Source organism: Phymastichus coffea, unplaced genomic scaffold (assembly GCF_024137745.1).
Source record: "Phymastichus coffea isolate CEN01 unplaced genomic scaffold, Cenicafe_Pcof_1.1 PCOF00004, whole genome shotgun sequence".
Classification (NCBI taxonomy): domain Eukaryota; kingdom Metazoa; phylum Arthropoda; class Insecta; order Hymenoptera; family Eulophidae; genus Phymastichus; species Phymastichus coffea.
The window spans coordinates 3,020,219-3,036,080 of NW_026706815.1; the positions used below are offsets into that span (position 1 = coordinate 3,020,219).

At 37.4% G+C, this 15,862-nt stretch overlaps 2 protein-coding genes across 2 annotated transcripts in view; both read left to right on the forward strand.

Annotated features, from left to right (window-relative positions):
• The window catches only part of LOC131666732 (protein unc-13 homolog A-like), a 957,113-nt gene extending 948,109 nt beyond the window's left edge, over positions 1-9,004 (forward strand). The window contains exon 16 of the mRNA XM_058939609.1: positions 8,395-9,004. Within this exon, the coding sequence (XP_058795592.1) occupies positions 8,395-8,689 (295 nt within the window). The 3' untranslated portion in view covers positions 8,690-9,004. The remainder of the gene's footprint in view (positions 1-8,394) is intronic.
• A 4,787-nt stretch (positions 9,005-13,791) lies between these two features.
• LOC131666967 (uncharacterized) lies at positions 13,792-15,450 on the forward strand. Its single transcript, XM_058940100.1, has one exon. It carries the CDS (start codon positions 13,792-13,794, stop codon positions 15,448-15,450), a length of 1,659 nt encoding a protein of 552 aa, XP_058796083.1.
• Positions 15,451-15,862: the final 412 nt, after the last annotated feature.

The window sequence follows — 15,862 nt, forward strand, 5'->3', positions numbered from 1 at the left end:
TTCATTTATATTATTTTTTATTATTATATTATATATTTTATTTTTTAAAGAACAACTGTGAACACTACTCGCGGCTGGCCAGGTCACTTTGTGTAAAAATCTTTTGTTAAAGCGGCGGACAGTAATTGTCTTCCTCAACAGAGAGTGGAGACTTCTCAAACAAACAACTTGTTGTTTTGGGAGAGGATGTCGTAAACTTCTCTTACCTGTACGGGCATATGCAAATGCATCACCGATTGCCCTCGACAAGCAATTAATGCTAGTCGCGCCGAAGTGAATGCAATGTGTATTTGAACGAAGACTTGCAATCAGAAGTGCGGATGTGTGTAGCTTCACGTGGTGGGGCTGAAAACGCTGTTTCAGTTAAGAAACAGTAGGCAAAACACACAACGCTTGCCCCTAGGGCAAAAGGCCAATCGGCCAAACAAAAGAAATAACACGGACCATGACAACACGTGGTGAGGCGCAGCCTGTAAACGCCTAAACATTCATCGCGGAGTCTACCACATCCCAAGAGCTCAACTCGAGCCCAGAAAAGCCAAAATCCGGGATTTACTTGAGGGGAAACCTCTCGGAATTGTGGTACCGCGCGCCCTCTTAGAGGACGGGAGATCGCTCCGGGAGCTAGTTGGAGAGGACCAATGGTCCCGGCAATCCGAATTTAATTCGGGTAGATAAGAAATTACTCCCTATCGACTGGCAATCGGTAGGTGCCACTATTGTGGATAAAGAGTCGTGGCCGTGGTCATAGCAGCCACCCAAAGTTCTTTGCCTCGAGCTCCGGGAGTAAGGCCCGACACCTTTGTGTGAGAAAACACAATTTGAACGCTAATTTCGAACGCTAAAACACCTGATTTGAGCCTGGATCTCGGAAATTGATTTGAATGAGTGGCATGACTGGCACGAATATTGAAAACTGCCTGGGGAGTCGCCTTGTCGGCTAGGCGAGACCCCGCCCCCGACCCAAGTCAGAAGTTTAATCGAAAGAGCAGAGATCAATATCAGCGAGTCATAAAAGCCTTCCATAGAAAGCGAAATCCGAGACTCGGGCAAAAATCAGGACACAACCTTTTCGAATAACGGACACCCACCAGCGTGAGTGGGGATGACCGAAACGCAATGGGAAGACGTGCCTCGGTACGTCGAAGCGATAGACCTGTCAGTCGTGGGAGAAATCCCTCAATATAGGTACGCAGGGTGGGATGATCTTCAAACGCGAGCCCAGGAGGGGAGGCTTAGCTGGTTGATCGTCTTAGGGATTTCCTCTGGCTGTCCAAGCTGAGTCTCTCTTCTGACATCCCAATTTAGGTTGGCCTCTGCGGAGTAGTGGTACCAGGTCAAGCAAATCTCGTAAGATTTGTATGCCGCGTGCTTCCGACGCGGTAGACGTTGGGGCAACTAGAGTCCCGTCGCGCCCAAACCGAGGGTCAAGCCTTTAGTTCCGCTCTCCTTGAGCGTCGAACAGTGAAAAGATCGGTACAACTCTCGAGGAGGTCGCCGCCTTAGATCAATAAGGCTCCGACTCGCTGTGTGCGTCAGGGATGTCGTAGCAAACTTGACTTCCGGATCTCCAAAGTGTTTGAAAGCGAAGGAGTGAAAGACAGTGGGCTATGCCAACCTATTGGCGCCCAGAGAGAGGGGTGGTAATGTTTAATTACGCTATGCCACCCTCAAAACGGAAAAGTGTGAAACAACGCATACACTAGCTGTCCTAACGCCCCAAACCGATACTCGAACTCATACATTCCACAATCATCCCTACCTCTTTAAGGCAGTATGGATACATTGCTCGATCCGATTGGTACATTACCGCACGCCTTATTACGAACAAAACGACATAGAATAAACCATCGTCGATGTTCTGTCATAGGATCGTCATCTTCTTCCCAATGACATATTTCTATGCCATATTCAAAGCAGCGTACCCGATAAATCTGTCCTCAATAATAAAAGCCAGCTGCCGCTAGATCAGCTGGTTGCACATACTCGCAATACCATATACCGGTAAAGCTATGCAACCTCGTTTGCTCAAATCTAGAAAAAATGCATCTGATAAAAAGAAATTATATAAATTAATTTCGAATAAAAATAGTCACCTGTAGTTCATCACCTTCTCACTCATAATCGTTGCAGAATATCACTTTTTCACACGAAAACGTTGCGTTACAGAAAGCTCTTACCACTTCTTTTTTAACACTAACACGCTTGATGCGAATAGTTAAATGCGACTGTCACTAAGTCACTGGAATAGTTGGAGTAAACATTAGGTCACTTACACCTAAGTAAGCAAGTGTCACAAGTCAGGTAACTTAAGATGAGTTAAACTCTGTTGAAAAAGGAGACAGTGGAACGAAAATATCAAATGTAAAGGCGAATACATGTACACTCATACGTGATTAATGGAGCGGCGGTTAGCTCTGCATCGTGGGAGTTTGTTCTTTAATAAACCCAATTTGTACCAGCTAATCTACCCCGTTACAGAATATATGCATTCAAACACACACACACACACACACACACACACACACACACACACACACACACACACACACACACACGATAACGTGTGATCTTAAAACACGTGCACATATACGGATGAACTCGCGGGGGGGGGCAACGTAGTCTAGTCGCTTTTTTATTGTATAGCTAATATACGCAATAAGAGCTATCAAGAGCTAAAAGCAGCCGTGGTTCAGTTTATTAGAGGCTACGGTATATCGATCCATAGGACGCGAGATCGATTCCCCGTGGTGTCTGCTAATTTTTTTCACTGAACTAAATCTGAATTACATTGTATACACGTATTTGCATAAATAAATTAAGTTCAATTATACATAAATAAATTTTAATATTTAAAACGCATTTCACATTGAGCGGACGGGGGAAGGGACTGGGACTCTTGCGCATGATCTAAGAGTACTGATTTGATAGCTCATACGCTTCAGATCACTGATTTGGAAAAGAGGGGGGCGGCGGCAGGGGCTCTCGCGCATGATCTAAGAGTATTGAGCTGATAAATCGTGCACATCAAATCATTGATCTGAGGCCCTGTGCTGAGGCCCCCCTGATCTGTGACCTCTCTAGTTTACCTACTCCAAGCATACATCAAAATTATGCTAAAACTACCTTATAAATTTAAAAAAAAAGAAAAAGTTAAAAGTTATGCAATGGCTAGCCCAATCACCCGTTTCAAACCCAATCCCATCAAATTTTATGGAAAGAGCTCGACCGAGCAGTGAGAAAGTCTTGTCCAAGCTCTGCTGCAGATTTGTCGAAAATTTTGTAAAGAGAGTGGAATAATCTTCAAAAAACTAAATTGGATAAAATAATTGCAAGAACGTCAAGGATATGCAAAGCTGTAATTGAGCATAAAGAAGGAAATTTCGAGAAGAAAAAAAGCTTAATTTTCATTACATAAATTCTAGTTGTCGCACCTCTATTTTTGCTAATCGAGATATCTTGTGTTATTTTTGGTTTGTACAGAGCATTTATCCACTTTAACTATACAGTTGCGTGCATAAGTTTTTGGCCAGCCTATACCGAAATTATCAAAAATTCAAAGTTTAGTAGCTCGCTCGAAAATAGTCGTAGGTGAACCCGCGGAGGCTCATTTGAAAGGGTAAAGCAATACTTTTCATATTTCACTAGTTTTTTTAAATAACTGAGAATAGCATTTTTTACACTAAAAAACTGGATCACATTTTTTCACTTTTTTCAAACCGCAAAAAACACTTTATAACTTTTGAAGGAGTCTGCAGATTTTTTGAAAAGAAGATGGAATGGATATGTATTTGCCTCCTCTTTAAAATAAGTTCAACAAAATTCTTTTTATCGAGCCGATCTAAAGTTACGCTGGTTTCATTTTTGAAATCAATCTTTTTTCAACTTCGTCTGTCTTCGAATGTGTATATCGTAGAAAAAAACTCCTTAGATAAAAAAATGTGTTTATGTTTTCAAGAAAAATAAGTATCTACTATTAAAATTCCATTTTAAGAAAAACAATTTTTTTCTTTTTTTTATCGTAATTTTTTTTTCAATCCATCCATCCATCTATCCATCAACATGAAATAGACGATAATGTTAATATTTGTAGAATTTCAGCTAAATATATTTAATGTAAATTTATTATTTCAAGTAAATAAAATTCCCGATAAAAATGCAATTTAATTCGAATCCTGACAGTATTATTATTTTTATTAACAAATAATGTTTTTGTAACGAAAATAAAAGGGAAAAAAAAAGTTTTTGAAAATTATAATTTTTATGTTGAGTAATTGAATACGATGTGTTATCGTTTTTTTTAGCTGAAGAGGGCTATCGCAATTTTATTTACACGTAATTCTTATTTTAATCATGTTTCAGACAATTTTTTTATTTTTTTCTGCATCAACTATTTAGTAAAAGAAGACGAAAATTTTTTTTTTTTTTTTCGAAAAAAAATTTGAGAAAATTCCACTATATTCTACATAGAAAAAGAAACATTTTCTTTCATGTACATTTTTTTCTAAGATTTGAATTATGAACATTTCAGAAGAACCGTAAATTTTTGAAAAAAATGCTCAAACGCGGATCATATTTGATGTAAATAATTTTTAAATGAGAGATTCAGGTAGGATTTTGAAACAGGAAAATATTCTGTACTCATGATTTTTCTACAATTTTTGCCCTAGAATTTACAAGAGATAAAAAATGTACTTAATATTTCGGAATTTTCATCGATGAGTAAACGTTTAACAAAATTAGGAAAGCTATTTGATTATACTCATGATAAATATCACTTGAAAGCTCTTGGAAAGAGCTTAAAGGGGTAAAAGTACGTGAGCGGCAGTGCATGTAAGGCGTTGACATTTTTTGAAAGACCGAGCAAAAATAACAGGGCTTGTAACAACACTTTTTACGCTAAAATACGTTTTTCGCTGTCAAAAATGACATTGAAAATGTATCCTATGGTGGGATATTGGAATTAGAATGGCAAATTTTTGGTTTCAAATAACCTGCTTTTCCGAGGTTCTTACTTTGGCTATCGATACTAACAACGACATACCAAAAAGATGGTTTTTTTTATAGTGATTAGTTGTAATGATGGTTTTAGCCAAAAGTTGATCTGTACTTTTCTTTACCGATACAAACTCATCAACTCAAAAGTATTGGAATGAATAACTTCGGTCGAAAGAAAAAAAATTATATAATTATAGAACTAATGCTAGTTAGCAGAGTAGAGTTAGCCGAGTCAGTCAGCCGTGTACGCATACGCCACCCCAAGGAGCAAGGAGTTAAGTCGAAAGCTACGGAGACGAGGGAAAGCACGACAAATACTAGTGCCCTTTACCAGCACCTCTGCGAGGAACGCTACCGGGAAGAAGCCGGCTAGGAATTTACCCAGAGACGGCCAGCAGCACCATTCATAGGGCGCAGCTAGGCTTCCCCAACATCCCGCACAGTAAAGGTCAAGGCCATTCTTTTTTATTCTTTCGCTATCTCTTTGGCGGTATGACACATGTGTGTAAGAGTTAAGTAGGTGGCAAGGCGTTAGCGCGCCGGCTACCTGCTGATAATTACACGGCTAGTGTAGTAATGTAAGGTAGCGATCGGTTCAGGTAATCCTTTGCCGGGCGGTTTCGTTTAGCGTAATTAGGCTAAATCGGTTTGTCGCCAAGGCGATTACCTGCCGGGCGACACATTCCGTTGATCGTTAATATTGTGTAAGCGCAGGTAATTTTAGTTTATTTGTCCTTCCGTTTCTTTTGTGTGTTGTATATGATAATAATTCCGTTATGTTCATTCGTGTTTAAGGTTTATATAGTTTGTGTCAATATAATTCGATAAACTGATTTAATGGTTTTCTGAAGCGCGATATTATTTCATTTCCCGATCATTTTCCTTCCTCTTCCCTGATTGCTTTGAGCAAGAGAGCCTCACTTGCCCACCCAAAAATTGGTAATGATGCAGAATTCGTTACAAAATGTGTTGAGGATGAATTTCAGGGGTAACTTTCTTTTTCAATAGTTCATTCTGTAAAACAAAAGTGTACATGTCTTTCGCTTACTAGAGCGTCATAGCACATGAAATAACCTGCATAATTTACGATTAACAATTGCCTATATTGTAAGAATAACGTTTAGAGGTAGTTCACAATCGAAATATTATACGAAGTGTGTTCAAAAAATAACGAGAATTTTCGTTTTATGAAAAAAATATTTATTTATTCATCTACATTAATGTTGTCGCCTTCAAAGTAGTCCCCTTCGGATACAATACACTTATGCCAACGCTTTTCCCAATCCTCGAAACACTTTTGAAACTCGATCTTTGTAATAGCTTTTAGCTCTTTCAGCGATTCGCTTTTAATGTCATCTATGCTTGTAAAACGACGGCCTTTTAATGTTCTCTTTATTTTTGGAAATAGAAAAAAGTCACATGGAGCCATATCTGGCGAATATGGAGGCTGAGGCATCGTTACAGTTTCGTTTTTGGCCAAAAATTCACGAACAAGCAATGAAGTGTGAGCAGGCGCATTATCGTGGTGCAAAAGCCATGAATTGTTTTGCCACAAATCCGGGCGTTTTTTTCGAATTGCTTCACGCAAACGACGTTGAACTTGTAGGTAGTACTGCTTATTGATTGTTTGACCTTGTGGCAAGAATTCATAATGCACTATGCCATTAAAATCGAAGAACACAGTGAGCATAACCTTCACATTCGACCGCACTTGTCGAGCCTTTTTCGGTCTTGACGATCCAGAATGCCTCCACTGGGACGATTGAGCCTTAGTTTCGACATCATATCCGTAAACCCATGTTTCGTCACCTGTTATAACACGTTTTAGTAGTTCTGCATCGTTATTGACTTCATTTAGCGACTTCTGAGCAACTTCCATTCGCCGCTGTTTTTGTTCGAAATTCAACAATTTTGGAACGAATTTTGCTGCCACACGTTTCATACCCAAAACATTCGAAAAAATTTGATGGCATGAGCCAACTGATATGCCAACATCATCAGTGACTTCTCTGATTGTGATTCGGCGATCGTTCATAACCATTTCTTTCACTTTTTTCACGTTTTCATCGGTTGTTGATGTGCTTGGGCGTCCGGGTCGTTCGTCATCTTCAACGTTTTCGTGGCCATCTTGGAAACGCTTATACCACTCATAAATCCTTGCTTTACTCATAGCAGACTCACTATATGCCTTTGTTAACATTTGACAAACTTTACTACACTTTATTTCATTTTTTACGCAAAATTTAATACAAATTCTTTGATCCATTTTTTTTCACAAACGAAAATCGCCGAGCTCGAAAAACACGTCTAACGTTAGCGACTGCCACTTAAAAAGTAAGCAATGAATATTGCTGAAAACTTTATCGTACTTCAGGGGTATGTGTACCAACATAATAAAAAAAAATTTTATACAAGCGGACTCTCCAAACCCGCGAAATTTAAAAATTCTCGTTACTTTTTGAACACACCTCGTATAATAAAAAAACGCCAAAACAAGTAAATTTCGTTTTATCATTTTCTTCTAAAAAATTAGTTTCTTAATTTTTTTAATATTCTTTTTTAATTAAAAAAAATGTTTAAAAATAGTAGGTTAAAAATACACTTAAAAATATCATGTTTTCTCTATACAATTTAGGGGTTGCAACCTTCGGACAAAATTCATGTGGTTCTGTTACTTTTTTTATAAGAAGTTTGTTCCTTTTAGTTTAATTGAATATATTCATTACAACTACAGATATTGCTATAATACTGCTTTTAAGGCTGACTTTTGGGGCTGGGTGTCATTCTCTAAATAGCTTTTACCGTTGATAAAAAAAATATGGGTCTTTTATTTTTTTGTAAACTATAATATCTCAATTTTAGAAAAATCGGAGGTTGAGAATTGGGAACGTTCCCTTGTTAGCCGTGCCCATTAGAATCTCTATGTTGACATAAGAGCTTCAAATAATGTAATAAATAACTAGAAAACATAAAAATAAGAGCGCATTAAGTACGCTGAATAACACTAGTATCCTAAATATATAAGTTGCAATCGCTAATTCGAAATATAAATTTCATTTTGTTTTGTAATAAATCTAATTGTAAGTGAAATTTGCAAAAAAATTTTATCTTTCAAACGTTGAGATGAGTTAATAGGTTCAATTTAATATCGGAAAAAGTCATTACCACAATAGAGGTCCAATTGTAAAACACACTATAAATATAAGAAATATGACTTATAATTAAGAATCGTGGTGACGTCCATAGTTATTATCTTGTAAATATCATTAAACTTGATTACTATGGATGAATAATAACTCATTAAAAAATAATTGTTTATATAAAAATATTTAATGCATTCATGGTACTTATTCTAAATATATAATGACATTAATATATTTCATATATTTTTTTCAGTACCATTGGGAGTGATCAACAGCTTAATTTTTACGAACTACATATTTGTGTGAAAGATTACTGCTTTGCTCGAGATGATCGTCTTGTAGGAGTTACTGTCGTCCAACTAAAAGATATAGTAGAACAAGGATCGTGTATACGATCAATCTTATTAGGTAGACGTATTCAAATGGATGAGACAGGATGGACAATTTTGAGGATTCTGTCCCAGCGAAACAACGATGAAGTTGCCAAGGAATTTGTCAAACTTAAAAGTGACATAAGACAGGAAAATATTTTACCCAATTTAACTTGAACTGATGTGATTTGAAAAACTAGATAAAATATAAAAGAGCTCATAATTGAGCTCAGAATAACTGCTCTGACAGTTACAATTTTTGTACTGAACCGCTGCCAATTCGCAAGCAATTTACAAATATATACATTTGTGCACACATACACACAAATCCATGTATTAGCAGTCTTTGTAATGATTTATAAATATACTATCACCTATAAATTGTATTAATAAGATCGAAAAAATTGTTTGAAAATGATTTATATAACAAAATAACTACTAAAATCTGTTCAATCAACTGTGTACCATAAATTTCTATGACAAATATTTCTATATTTCTCTGAATCTAATGCACCTTAACATTATAATAAATTTCTTTATATTTTGGAAAATTCGTTACGTATTATATATCATGTGTTGATTTGAAACATTAATTGATTGTAGAAAACTTTATTTAATTCTATTTTTGACAAAATTAGGTGATATAAAATGAAATAAAAGATATATTTCTAATAGAATGTTATGTTAAAAGGCATTTTTTATTCTGAACTAATGTCTTCGAGCATATTAATCTTAATATTTATCTTATATTAAAATAGTTTCGTAATTTACTTCAAATTAAAATAATTTTGTAGAAAAATTGCCTTTGACCAATGTAAACATCACTGGTTCAAAATAAATTTGTATCACCTAATTAATAATTTAATGAATAAGGTAATCATATAAATATCGAAAAATTAAATATATGTATAAGAAATATCTAGGTGAATGCTGTTAAAACAACAGAAGATACAAAAAAGAATCAATGTATTTGATGAATTTTATTATTACTCTAATTACTCGCTTTAATATTAATTTTATTATAGAATAAAAATTGTTAATATATTATTGAACGAGAATCTAGAAATCATCGTAGGGATCACATAATAACTAGAAATATGATTTTCTGCATATTTATAGTACCGATGAATGATTTCTATTTTAGGTTATTCATAAAAATTACACAAACCGACAAGGAAAAAAACCCAGAAACCAGACAGTACGTTCCAAAGGTTTTTGGTACGCTGAAACCGAATCTGACCTCAGAATTGCTCTATCACACTAGGTTTACGAGAAATCCTAACCTAAAAGTTCAAAAAACACGATTTTTCACTATATTTCGCGTAGTATTACGTCGTAAGCCAATTTTATTTTAAAAAACGAGTCATGCTATCTCAAAGTACTACTCTTACCCTTCAAAACCCTTTTTTCAGATTTAAAAAATTTTTTTTTTCTATCGAGATATCGTAGATTGAATTTGAGTGATTTAGCGATTTCGTTACAGCACGAAATAGTAGCGAATTTCCGAATAAGGAGTTATTGTGTAATTATATGTTTTTTGGGTCACTGAATCCAAATTTAACGTCAGAATGACTCTATAATCTCAATTCCCTTAACCCTAGAGCCCCATAACCTGCGACGCTGTAACCCCTGACCAACATACCCCAATTTCCTTAACCCTCGAGCCCTTTAACCTGCGAAGCTATAACCTCCGACCCTCACACCCCAATTTCCTCAACCCTCGAGCCCTATTACCGCGACGCTATAACCCCCAACCCTCATACCGAAATTCGCTACGCAGAATACCTCAAGCCTCCAAATTATATTCAACCCCCGAGCCCTGCAAGTCTGCAACCTCAGACTCCTTTGCCAGAATTTCCTCAATCAGCACTTCAAGCTGCTATCGTATAACCGTATGTCTCTACATTTCAATCTCTTCAATATCCAAGCCTTGTATTCTACGCAGCTTTCAATTACGCCTTTTAAATCTCATTTATTCAGTTTGTGAGTGTTGCATCTGAATATCTGCAATCCTACAGTTTTTCACTTCTTTTTTTTTATGAAAACGCTGTCGTTTATCTTGAAATGAACGTTTAAGAGATTTGCGTCTATGATGATCTGTCAATGTATCGTATCGGTGTAGAGCACAGCAATAGTCAGCCATCATGCTCTCATTCCATCTACCTTGATAATGTTCCTCTTTGTTTCTGAAATCTTGAAATCTTTCACCTATTTCTTCACTGAACGCCCCAATATTGTCCGGAAAGTATTCCAAATGTGAAAACAAAAAGTGCATTTTCAGGCTCATCAAACACCCTAATTTTTGAAAATTCTGTAGCATTGTCGACACAATAGTTTTGTATTTAGGGTCCCGGTGGTTTCCGAGAAAATTCTCGGTGACACTTTTGAAACTTATCCAAGCATTTCTCTCATTAGTCGTCATTGTCAAGAGGAATTCATCATCTTTCATAAGTGCTCGAATGTCTGGCCCTACAAATATGCCTTCCTTAATTTTCGCTTCAGACAATTTAGGAAATCTGCCCTGAAGATACTTGTAACATTCGCCTTCCTTATCTAGTGCCTTGACGAATTGCTTCATCAAGCCCAGTTTTATATGGAGTGGAGGTAACAAGATATGTTTAGTATCAACAAGGTTCTCATGGACGACATTGTGTGATCCAACATCTTTTCGCCCATTCTTTCCGAACCCAATGTTCTTCTCGTGCACGACTGTCCCAGAGACACAAAAAACAGGGGTGCTTCGTATTTCCAGATTGCAAGCCAACTAATATATTGATCATCTTGAAATCGCCACAAACGAGCCATTTGTGTTCATTGTAATTGATTTTCTCAAGAAGGAATTGAAAGTTATCGTGAGACTCTTTCATCACAGTGGAATGAGCAATGGGAATAGCTGCATACTCATTCCCATTGTGCAGAAGTACTGCCTTGAGACTTTGTACAGATGCATCCATGAAGAGTCGCCAGTTTTCTGGATTATAACCTCCTTGCACTCCATATAAACTAATGAGATGCTTTATATCGTTGCAGTAAACAAGGTTATCCACGCAAGTAAAATATGGCCGAAATTTAATATCTCTCTTCCTGTAAATAGAAAATTTTGTCTCAGGTAATAAAAGATTTCTTTCTTTTAGTCTTGAAGCTAAGAGTTCTGAAGAATCTTTCGGAAAATTCAAATCACGGATCAGATCATCCAAAGAATTTTGGTCGAAAAGTTTGGGCTTTTCTGAGTCAGAAAAATCTTCTTCATCACTACTGCTGCTTTTATCTGTTACCGGAACTTCTATTGGTTGAAGTTTTTTTGGCTCAGAATCAAAATTTTTTTTTTCTTTCTATTTTTCCATACTGAGCTGCTGTTACACTAGAAACGTTCGGATAAAAGAGAGAAGCTTTGTTATTATGATTAAAACCTAAAGTATCACATTTACAAAAGTAACAGTCATCATGGTGATTTTTAGGTTCACGCCATATTGTTGGTTGGAGAACAACTTCGGTTTTAGTTTTATTCCAGTTTTTCAAACTTCGGCGACAGTCTTCACAAATATATTTAGGAACCCATGGTTTGTCTAAATTCTTCATAGGTGTCTCGTAACATTCTTCAAACTGATCTTTAATGATATCAGTGATTGATCGACGAAGTCGAGCTACCTCAAATTTACCGCAGATATTACAAAAGCAATCGATTTTTCCTTTGCATGAAATTCTACATGCCGACATCTTCAATAACTTATAAGTTAATCGGAAATCACGAGTAATATTATAAACTTATTCTAATAACGAAATGGGTAAATATAATTAAATTTCTAGAAGACAAAGTAATAATAGCAGTTGTAATTTCGCAGTCATAACGAGCAGACGTGTGTCGCGATCTCTGTTTACATTAGCCTAGTGTAGTGTAGTGATATGTAAACGTCTCTACGTTGAGGTCTCAGTATACACTCGGAGTTACATTTTACTTTTGTGTGCTTTTCGCAGTTTTCCAAACTGCATAACTCTTTAGCAATGGCTTCCATAACAGGGGGCCTTGCGGAAAACTCAAGTTCTTCTACCCAAAAAGCTAACTTCCCATCCTACGCACAAACCATCTACCAACCAAAAAGCGAGCACGCCATTGTGATCGAAGCTATTGACGGTCTCTCTATCGATGATTATATTGATGGCCTCGAAAAACTAATCGATGTAAGCCTCATCAAATTCATGTCCAAAATCTCCGGCGGTCGTGTTTGTGTTTTTCTCACTTCAAAAGCATCTGTCGAAAGTCTTGATAATCAAAAAGTACAAGTTAAAGAACATAGTCTCAGTATCCGCCCTCTCATCGAAAAAAACAAACGAGTGGTGATCTCAAACGTCAATCCGGTTATTCCAAACCAAGTTATTATCGATGCGCTGACCGGAAAAGGCATACATCTTGTCTCGCAAGTTCAGTTCATCAGAGCAAGCACGAGCAAACCCGGCCGTGCTCATATTCTCTCGTTTCGTAGACAAGTGTACATCAAAGAAGGCGAAGAATCTCTCTTACCTCAATCGCTACCGATAAATTATAACAACACAAACTATTGGATATATTTCAGCACCGATTCTACCAGTTGCTTTGTTTGTAACCAGCCGGGGCACATAGCTAAGCAATGTCCGAAGAATTCCTCTTCTCCACCATCACCGCCTATGGATACCCCCTCTTTAACACCGACTTCGACGTCGACGTCGGAGCATGGGGACTCTACTGATATGATGAACTATGCTAACCAATCAAGCGAATCGACAGATCCCGCTGCCCTAGTAAACACTGCGAAAAGACCTCTGTCTCTCTCTAGTCAATCTACTGCTTCTACGACGACTGTTCCCAAACAGAGCAGAAATTCAGCCAAGCCTACTCACTCTTCGAACCTAAATTCTAAAGAGCAGATCAAGCCTCCTGCAAAGAAAAAAATCAAAAACTCCTTTTCGCAAGATAACTCCTCTAGTGAGATGGAAGCCACTGATATCGACACTGCCCTAATAGAAATCAAGCAGGAAATCACATCCAACCCTTCCGCGTACTGTCTCGACTTTTCACAATACCAAAAGTTCCTTGTATATACGTACGGTAAAAGCAACATCAAAGAAATTGCGGAAACCTTCACCTCTGACCTCAAAGTTCTTCAAAAAATGGTCAGCGCTTCGGTGGAATTTATCACTGACGCTAAGCTCAAAGCTCGATGCAAAAGATTGTCTAAAAAATTGAGCCTATCGTGTAGAACTGACGACGAATCCGGAAGCGAATCTGAAAATTATAATTCATAATGGCGGAAATCATCTCTGAAGATCTAAAGATTGTTTTTTGGAATTGTCGTAGCATCAGAGCAAGAATAGAAGAAATCCCCAAGATTCTACAAAAGATCGACATTTTAGTGTGCGTTGAATCGTGGTTAAATGATCAAGACAAAGGTTTACATTTTCCCAGTTTTAAAACTATAAGGATAGACCGCATGCACAAAAAAGGCGGTGGCATCGTAATTTTTATCACAAATAATTTAGTTTATGTCCAGATCCATAACTTAGTCTCTCCCAGTCAAGCGTTCGAACTACTAGCCTTTGAAATCACTAATATTACTCCTAAAATCGTTTGTCATACTTATTACAGAGCCCCGGGTTCCGATCATACGCAGAATGAGTGGAACACAATTTTTAATAACATTAATCCTAACCAAAAAACGATTGTGATGGGAGATTTCAATGCTCACCATACCTTTTGGAATTGTGGCGACAGTGATAACAATGGTGAATGTCTTTTTTTAGCTCATACCAATTCCGACACATTTCTGCATAACTTCGACTCTCACACTTATATTCGCAATAACTCTAACTATTTTTCCAATCTTGACTTAATCTTCTCATCAAATAATGTTGCTGATAAAATCAATGTCTTAGTAAACGACGAAACTTGGGGCTCCGACCATTTCCCGATATTCATCGACGTTCACATTAATAAAAATACATATCGCAAAAAAACATTTAACGTAAAATCAACTCGCACTGACTGGGCTAAAGTTACTAGCTACCTTGATAACAACTACGTTCATTTTCTTAGTTACGATTTTGTAAATGCCGAACCAAATTACAAATACTCTACTTTCACTGACGTAGTAGCCAACGCTATTAAGACAAACACTCCGGTAAAGAGAGTCGTGAATAACAAAGTCCATAGGAACCCTGTGTCCTGGTGGGATTATGATTGCGACAAAGTCATAAGACTACGAAGAGCTGCCTTCAAAAAATGGCGTTTCTCCAAAAATCAGCTAGACTTTTTTGAATACAAAAAAGCCTCTGCTCTGGCCCGTAAGACGTTTAAGACAAAAAAAAGAGCCAATTTTCGAAATTTTGCTGAATCGCTCAACTTCAGCGTTAATCAAACATACGTCTGGAATAAATCTAAACTTTTGAAAAATAAATGGATCAAAATCACTCCCAATAGCTCCCACGAAAACCACCAGAACTTCAGACTTATTAATGACTGTTTAGACCGCATCAGCCCTAGCTGGTGTGCAAACGATCCCAACAATTTGCCTAACTGCCAATTGAACCCCTTACTCGAATCTTTATTCAATTTTGCCGAATTCAACGCCTCACTTAGCAATAAAAACACTCGCTCCTCTTTCGGTGTGGACGGCCTCGACTACGAAGCCATCCAACGACTTCCGCTCAAATATAAGCTTCTACTTGTCGACATTTTCAACGACATGTATCAAGCTCCTTTCCCGATGAGTGGAAAAAGTCTCACATTCATTTCATCAACAAGCCTAACGGTAAAGGCGTTAGACCCATTGCGCTTAGCTCCTGTCTCTGTAAAGTTTTCGAAACCATGCTCAAAAATAAATTACAATGGTGGGCTGAAACCAATGATATACTCCCTAGCTTTCAAACAGGCTTTAGAAAAGGACAATCCACCATCGATAATTTAATCGGCCTGACGCTTGAGATCGAAGAAGCCTTCTCCGAGCACAAAGACGTTCTTGCAGCTTTCCTCGATATTGAAAGCGCATTCGATAATGTCAACATCGAAATCCTTCTTGATAAACTTGCCGCTGCCGGCTGCCCCCTGATCTTTATCAAATTCATTCAGCATCTTACATCCGATAGAATAATTCACGCGGAAGTTCTTGGCGAAAACACTCGAACAGTCAGCAAGGGCGTCCCGCAGGGAGGTGTGCTCAGCCTTATACTTTTTTGCATCTACATTGCCTCCGTATGTAATCATCTACCCAAAACAGTTAAAATTGCTAAATTCGCCGACGACATTGCGCTGTACTGCAAGCGTCGCCCTCTCTCCTCCAGCAAAAGATTACTTGAAAAATCCATTGATATTATCAACAA